The 8,655-nt window shown below is 44.2% G+C and overlaps 1 protein-coding gene across 7 annotated transcripts in view; it reads left to right on the forward strand.

The window, feature by feature from the left end:
- The window catches only part of NAIP (NLR family apoptosis inhibitory protein), a 63,034-nt gene that overhangs the window by 31,875 nt on the left and 22,504 nt on the right, over nt 1-8,655 (forward strand). For 3 of the 7 annotated variants that reach the window (XM_088796553.1, XM_088796550.1, XM_088796556.1), the window contains 3 exons: nt 529-693; nt 1,765-2,182; nt 3,965-4,532. In XM_088796553.1, the coding sequence (XP_088652679.1) occupies nt 529-693; nt 1,765-2,129 (530 nt within the window). In that variant the 3' untranslated portion in view covers nt 2,130-2,182; nt 3,965-4,532. Of the gene's footprint in view, nt 1-528; nt 694-1,764; nt 2,183-3,964; nt 4,533-8,655 lie in introns of those variants that run through there. The other 4 variants (XM_088796555.1, XM_088796554.1, XM_088796551.1 and 1 more) reach the window with 3 other exon arrangements.

Consider the following 8,655-nt stretch of genomic DNA (forward strand, 5'->3'; position numbering starts at 1 on the left):
AAACATTTCCAGGTATGAGGCCTCAGAAGTAGAGAAGTTTCTAGGGATCAAATGATCCATAATGTACCATGCTAAGGAGGGACCTAAGTGAAAAGGAAAGCTATGAGAGTGGTGGATTGTGACACTTTAATGCTAGTGGGGGTGGGGAGCGGGAAAGGGGCAGAGGTAGAAATCACTGAGGTAATAGCAGGAGGTTGGATTGAAAAGAAGGGTGCTGAAGGCATTGAGCTAGGAGAGTATCCTGGAGGCCAGTAGAAGCTTCATTCTAAAAGAGGAAATGGATATATGCTAGGCATTCTGGACTCCAGTGCAGAACAGATTCATTGGGGGGAGAGTAGAGGAACGGTTGTCTGGAGGGAGCAATGGAGATCAAGGTATAGGCTGACCCCTTTCCCTTGCTCTTGGAGTGGAAGAGGAATAGCCTCTATGCTACATGGGGTGTCCTGTATGGTGCATGATTTTGAGGCTGTAGATTACTATTGTTTGGGAACACAGTGTGGAAAATAATTTTCGGGTCTCTTCTGATAGCCTACACTTTAGGTTCTCTTAATAACCTGGAAGAATTGATCCTTCCTACTGGGGATGGGATTCATCAAGTGGCCAAACAGATCATCCAGCAGTGTCAGCATCTTCAATATCTCCGAGTTCTCTCATTTTTCCAAACTTTGAATGATGACAGTATAATGGAAATTGGTGAGTTACCCTCAAATAAAATGTTTCAGCTTGCATGAAAGCCAGTGATATTTCTTGTTTTCTGCTGCAAAATGTCCATACTTTTGTCTCTCTAAAAATGTTCAAGACACTTCCTCATTTTTGCTATCTTTTTGTTTTCTCTTATGTTCTGTGGATTAGGTTCATTTTGGCCAGAGACAGAAGTAAAAGACGGCCTCCCATTTGAAGCTATACAAGCCCTAAAGGCTGTGTTCTTGACACCTAGCATTTCAGACTCCTGGCCACATACCTTCCATGTTCTTCTTTCTACAGTATTTTTAAAAATGGAATATTAATACACATACAGAAAAGTACACAAATCGTAAATGTACAGATCAATGTTTTCATTTTCTCAGTACCTCAGTCTCTAAAGTTAGTCTTGCTACAATCATGGATTGTAGAGTGAAAACAAACCTAATCTTAGCCCAAATTAAGGAAAAGAGATTTACCAATGAAAAACAAAACAAAAACCTTGTTAGGTATCCACTTCCAAAGTAAAGTCAACATATATTAACTAATTGAGAACTTCCTGTGTGCCAGGATCCCATATCCTTCAGAACCCTCAATAACTGGGGTGCCTTCTGGGCAACAAGTGTAGTGTCTAGTAGTAGACAGTGAGAAGACATGGTTTGAGGAATGTCACATCCTATTCTCTGTAAAAGGGGAGATGTCGTTGCCACAATCTCTATTATCCCTTGTAACTTAGCCTGTTTCTTAGCCATGCTGTGCTCTGACATTTGTCCTCCTATGAGAACAAAAGAGAAGTCCAAATTTGCACAGAATGACAAAACTCGCATATCAAAAGTGGTTTCAGGGCTCTAGGGCTTAGCTTTACTTCTCTTATTTCTGCTTTTGCCTTGGGTTTTGGCCAGACAGTTCTTTATTAACTTGTCAGCTCTTTGGGACTTTTAAGGAGATTCTATCGGGCATTTTTTACTCTCAGTGGTGGTGGTAGTGATGATAGGAGAGGAGGTTGGTTGAAATAATCTAGTCTATCATTATTGAAATAAAAGTCCTTACGATTCTATTTTCATAAATATTTTGCTTTTATAGCCAAGGTAGCAATCAATGGAGGTTTCCAGAAACTTGAGAACTTAAATCTTTCAATCAATCACAAGATTACAGAGGAAGGATATAGAAATTTCTTTCAAGCACTAGACAACCTGCCAAACTTGCAAGAGTTGACTATTTCCAGGCATTTCACGCACTGTATCAAAGTTCAGGCCACAACAATCAAGTCTTTGAGTCAATGTATGTTACGGCTGCCGAGGCTCATCAGACTGAACATGTTAAGCTGGCTCCTGGACGCAGAAGACATCACACTGCTTACTTCTACGAAAGAAAGACATCCTCAGTCTAAACTCTTAACTATTTTCTGGAAATGGGCACTGCCATTCTCTCCAATCATTGAGAAATAGATTGAGCCAGAAACTGGTGACTCAAGAAAATTTTTGTCAACAATTCTAAAAACGTAATTATTCAAAAACATTAAATATTACATACAGAAGAATATCTGTAAAATATGTAAGGCATATGTAAAAAAAGAAAAAAGAAAAAAACCAATCCTGCTTGCCCATCACAGAGCTTAAGAAATAGATTACCAGTATCTGTGAAGTCCCTGAATGATCCTCCCCAACTAAAGAGCAGCCCTTCAATCAAGTTTATACATCTAACCCTCCATATTTAGAGTCAGCATCAGGTTTTCAGGCTAACTATGGTAAAGAGTAACAAAGCCACAGAGAGTGGGTTGGGGAAGGTACACTGATCTATCTTAACGCCACAATATGGAAAAAGTATTCAAGTTACATGTGAAATGACTAACCTTAAGGACTGACTCAGTTTCACACACAGGTGAAATAAGAGTTCATGTCAGATGAATCTTTTGTGGGTCTAGAGATATTCCTCAATCCTGTGGGACTTTTTTTGTATTTACCTTTGGTGTAATAGAGTTTACGTATACCTTCCCTTTATCCATTGCCATTGTGAAGAAATAGGATTTAAGGGAAAATGCTTTTATTCTAGAGGCTTTTGATTCAACATTGCTATATAAGCACACACAAAAAAATGCAGAATAGAATTTAGCATTACTGAAGATTAGCTAAATTTGTGTTTTCTAGAAAATTGAATAGCAATGCTTTTTTAGATTACCATGTTTGAGAGTTTAACATATGCTATAATGCCTTAGAATTTTCTTATTTTTCCACTCTGCTTAGGCAGAACATATTTCTCTTTAGTAACTTCATACAGCTTAAGGTATTACATTTAATGTGAATGTCTACATCTGCGTGTCCAGAATTTCACTCCTACCAGTTAAGCAGCAGAATTTTCTGAATGGCTTTCCACCAAAGTGATCTTTATTCAGACTTCTCCATCTCACTAAATGCCAACTTTATTCTGCACTTGCTAGGTTAAAAACCTTGGGCATCATCTTAACCCCTCTTCTTTCTTTCACAATTCGCATGTAATCTATTGGCAAATTCTGAGCTCCATTTGCAAAATACAGTCAGATCTAACCACTACTACTACCCACTTGTCGTAACTAGTTGGCCTGTTTCCTCCCTTGAAACTTATTATCTATTTTCAACATAGCAGCCTGAAGTCTCTTTTTATAAATCACATCATGCTATATCTTTGGTTCAAAATCCTCCAATGGATTCCCAGCTCAAAGTAAATGCTGAAAACCTTACAGTGGCCTACAAAAGATCTGACCCCAGGCTACCTCTCTTACCTCCATCTCAAATCCTTAACCTCTCCTTGCTCACTTCCTCTCAGCCATGGTTTCTTTGCTGTTTCCTGAACATGCTAAACATACTTTTGTCTTAGGGCCTTTGCATTTGTCATTTCCTTTGTCTCTGGTAGGCTCTCCCTCTACTTATGTGAATGGCTCTCATTTCCTTCAGATCACTGCTCAAATGTCACCTCAATGAGTTTACTGACCTTTCTTTTTTAAAAAAGCATCCCCGACCACTGCAGTGTACACCTGAAGCTGAATAATAATGAATGTCAATTATAATTATATATATAGTCACAGGAAGTAGAATACAGCATAAGGAATAGAGACAGTGGAAATATAATGGCTGTGTGATGTCAGAAAGGTAGTAGATGGGGGGAGGGCGGTAATCACTTTGTGAGGGATATAAATATCTATTACATTGTTTTGTGCACCTGAAACTAAAAAAAAAAAAAAAAGCATCCCCACTTCCAACAATCTCACTCTGCCTAACCCCTTTCCCTGCTTCACTTTTCTCTGCAGTATGTAAGGATGTAGGTTGACTTGCATACAATGGTAACATGGTCCAGCAGAGGAACAGTGATGAGCAGTGTTGTCTCTCGCTCCACTGACAAGTTTTTTCACAGCAAAGAAAACCAATAAAACAAAAAGGCATCCTACTGAATGGGAGAAGATATTTGTCAACGATACATCTGATAAGGGATTAATATCCAAAATTTATTTAAAAAACTCATTTAACTCAACACCAAAAAAACCCAATTAAAAAATGGGCAGAGAACATGAAGAGACATTTTTCTAGAGGGCACACAGATAGCCAACAGACATACGAAAAAATGCTCAACCTCACTAATCGTTGGAGAAATGGAAATAAAAACCACAATGAGATACCACCTCACTCAGGTCAGAATGGCTATCATCAATAAATCAACAAACAACAAGTGCTGGCGCGGATGTGGAGAAAAGGGAACCTTCATGCACTGTTGGTGGAATTGCAGATTGGTGCAGCGACTATGGAAATTAGTATGGCGGTATCTCAAAAAACTGAAAATGGAACTACCTTATGACCCAGCAATTCCACTCTTAGGTATCTATCTGGAGAAATCCAAAACGCTAATTTGAAAAAAAATGTATTCACCCCTGTTTATTGTAGCGCTATTCACAATAGCCAAGACATGGAAACAATTGAAATGCCCATCGATAGATGACTGGATTAAGAAACTGTGGTACATTTATACAGTGGAGTATTACTTGGCCATAGAGATGAATGAAATCTTACCATTTGCAATGGCAAGGATGGACCTAGAAAGTATTATGCTAAGTGAAATAAGTCAGACGGAGAAAGACAAATACCATATGATCTCACTTATGTGTAGAATCTAAAGAATAGAATAAATGAGCAAACTAAACAGAAATGTCTCAGAGATACAGAGAAAAAACTGATGGCTGCTAGATGGGAGGGGATGGGGATGAGGGAGAAGGTGAGGGGATTAGAAAGCACAAATTGGGAGCCTCAATATTGCCACGGGGATATGAAAGTATGGAGAATATAATCAATAATGTTGTAGGGCAGCTCAGTGGCTCAGGTGGTTGGAGTGCCGTGTTCCTAGCAGCGGGGTCGCCAGTTCAATTCCCACATGGGCCAGTGAGCTGGCGGGCCCTGTACAGCTAAGATTGTGAACAACAGCTCTCCCTGGAGCTGAGCTGCTGTGAGCTACTGTGAGTGGCCGGTGGCTGGCATGAGTGGCCAGCAGCCAAGCCGCTGTGAGCATTTGACCAGTGACCAACGGCCTTAGCCGTGTGGAGAGCAAGGCTCATAATACCAACATGGGCTGTTGAACTGTGTCCTACACAACTAGACTGAAAACAATGGCTTGAATCAGAGTGGGGGGGCAGGGGGAAAAATAATGTAAAGATTCTGGGGGGTGTCAGATGGATACTTGTCTTATTAGGGAGACCACTTCATGTACGGTGTAGATGCCTGACTACTGCACTGTACAACTGAAGCTGAAGCTGAATACTACTGAATATCAACTGTAATATATATATAGTCACAGGATGTGGAGTACAGCATAAGGAATAGAGTCAGTGGAATTGTAACAGCTATATACGTTGTCAAGAGGGGTGGTGGACTGGGGGAGAGGGGTTATCACTTTGTAAGGGATGTAAATTTCGAACTATTACATTGTTTTGTACACCTGAAACTAATTTTTTTTAAAAAGTTCACTTGCTTGCTACTAGCTGGTTCCCACCATTCTAAGCAGGAACTTTCATCTGTTTTGTTCACTGCTGTCTCCCAAGCATCTACAATAGTTAGTAAGATTTGCTGAAATGATTTTCCTGAACCTACAATCTCTCTCCAACTGTTATTATAGATATTAAGGGAGGTAACATCCAAAAATATCTTAGAAAGCAAATAAACTGCCTTCATAACTAAATTTAACCAGGCATATACTCAGGCAATTAAAATATGCTAAATATATAAAATATTGGCTGATTGTCAAGAAAAATGGTAAAACTCCACTTATCTGTACAAGAGAGCTTAAGTCATAGAGCATCCATTCTGCAAAGCTTACTTACCACACACTGAACATTCATTTACTCAGCAAAGATGTACTGGGCAGCTCCTGATATGCTAGGCACATTTGGTTTTCCCTCGCAAAACCTCTGAAAGAAATAGCATTTAGCCTGTTAACCTCTTCTCCGGCAACTAAATGGACCAGAAAGAATCCTAGGTGCCCTGGACATCAAACCTCAGACTAAACTGAAACATATGACCTCCTACCTCTCCTGAGAATGTGAACTGAGAGATATAAATACAGTCAAATGGGTGATAGCTGGAACTGCAAGGTAGTGATGAAGAGAGAATGGCTTGGGCAACTGTGGGAACAGAGTCCCAGAGAGCAGTTGCCAGGCTCTCGGCCTCACATGGCGGGATGCTGGTTTGGGTGGTGGTTGACCGTTGGCTGTAGCCTGTTGGCCAATGGCTGCTGATATAACTGGCATGACTGTGTTGGTTGGCTGGCTGGTTGGCAGGCAGAGAAGTGGATGGCAGACTGCGGATCGTGTGGATCCTACTTCGTGTGTCTCGCCTGGCTCCCAGCAGAGTATAGTGGTATGACTCCCCTACCTATGGCTCCGTGGGTGTGCCTTTTTGGCCTCACCATGTCCTGCGTTCTTATGCGGGAAGCGGAACCAGAGACCTTGCGTGACATGGCGCAGCGAGCAGGGTTTGGTGTAGGCCGAAACTCTCCCTAAGGTAATGGAGCAGTTTATATGTATGAAAGCTCAGTTTCAGAAGGCTTGTGAGGAGCTGCACTGGGAACGGGAGGCGTGGTCGGCCTGGGAGACTCGAGCCTCCAGATGGCACACCACCCTCTTGGCGGTAGAAGGCATCGCCTTCCTTTTGGTAGTCTGCTGCTGCTGTAGGCTCTGAGGGTTGCGGGCATCTTGCACTGAGGCCTCCACCCAATCGATGCCTGGCATGGCGAGCAGGATTCCAGTCAGGTACAAATGGCGTCTGACTCTGGGCAGGAGGACATGTGGCCCCCACACTGTGTGGTGCCCGGTGGCCACTCTTCTCAGGAGTTGGCGTGACTGCGTTGGTCCGAGGAGGGGTGGGAGGACATGGATGGCTCTCCAGCCAGTGTGGAGAGGGCCCTGCAGGTTCTGGCTGAGCGGTTGCCGGAGGAGGCAAAGTGTATAGCTGGCCATGTGGGCTGGATGTTCCTCACGGCCTTGAGTCTCAACAAGGAAAGTGGGCTTAGTGAAATGACCCAGGTGCAGGACCAGCAGCCCCGGGGGGGAGGCGCTAGAAGCTCGGGACTGCTGGTTAGAGGAGGTTCTCATTGCGCTGCATCACAACTCAGAGGAAACGCTTGCTGGAATAGCCCAGGTGCGGGACCAGGTGTCCCGGTGGGAGGCGTCGGAATCGCGGGTCACCTGTTAGAGGAGGAGCCCCACAGTGAAGACTGAGGCAGAAGCGGAGGAAGCGAGTGGAGACAATGTGGCTCCCAACCCCCAAGCCCGGCCCATCTTGAAGCAAAAGGTAAAGCATGAGCAACCTTTGGGCCCTGGGGGTGTTGCTGCCAGTAACCCAGATGTGACTTGAGTTCACATCCTACACCCCGTACACTCCCACTGAGTTGCAGGAACTGGGGAGGTGGTACGGACAGCGCCCTGGAGAGTCAGTCTCGGCTTGGCTACTACGTTTATAGGATGAGGGGACAGACAGCGGTCTCTGCTCCCCAGGCGAAATGGAAAAGCTAGCCTTTGTGACGGGGCATCTGTCCCTGCGACAAAGGGTACAGAACTGCCATAGGTTGGCCCAAGACCAGGGCAACCACACTCTAATGGAGTGGCTCACTGCTGTGGTACGCACAGTATGGGGACAGGCTGGCGAGCTGCCAGCCTGGCCATTGCCATGGCCACCCTAGGGGATGTTGAAAGCAGGTGGGGCCAGCCCCGTGGCGCAGGCGTTTAGAGCTCCATGCTCCTAACTCCAAAGGCTGCCGGTTCGATTCCCACATGGGCCAGTGGGCTCTCAACCACAAGGTTGCCAGTTCAATCCCTCGAGTCCCGCAAGGGATGGTGGGCTCCGCCCCCTGCAACTAAGATTGAACACAGCACCTTGAGCTGAGCTGTCGCTGAGCTCCCGGATGGCTCAGTTGGTAGGATCACGTCCTATCAACCACAAGGTTGCCGGTTTGACTCCCGCAAGGGATGGTGGGCTGCACCCCCTGCAATTAGCAACGGCAACTGGACCTGGAGCTGAGCTGTGCCCTCCACAACTAAGACTGAAAGGACAACAACTTGAAGCTGAACAGCACCCTCCACAACTAAGATTAAAAGGACAACTTGACTTGGAAAAAAATAAAAAGTCCTGGAAGTACACACTGTTCCCCAGTAAAGTCCTATTCCCCTTCCCCAATAAAATCTTAAAAAAAAAAAAAAAAAAAGCAGGTGGCAAAGGAAGTTCAGACAGGAGATCTGAGAAGTCGAGACCTGGAAGGCCAAATCAAAAGTAAGGGGGCGAGGTCGTGGGCCTCAGAGTAACAGGTGCACAGATGTGGCGTGATCTCGTGGCAGCAGGGGTTGATGGGGGGAAAAAATAGACCAACAACCCAATGGCACTCATGTTGGAACTTTGGAAACAGTTGTGTCTGGAACAATTCCGGCAAAGCCTAAAGAAGTCTGGGAAAGCGTGACCTGTGTCC

Source organism: Rhinolophus sinicus, chromosome 3 (genome assembly GCF_057876585.1).
Source record: "Rhinolophus sinicus isolate RSI-liver-muscle chromosome 3, RSI-T2T, whole genome shotgun sequence".
In the NCBI taxonomy this organism is placed as follows: Eukaryota; Metazoa; Chordata; class Mammalia; order Chiroptera; family Rhinolophidae; genus Rhinolophus; species Rhinolophus sinicus.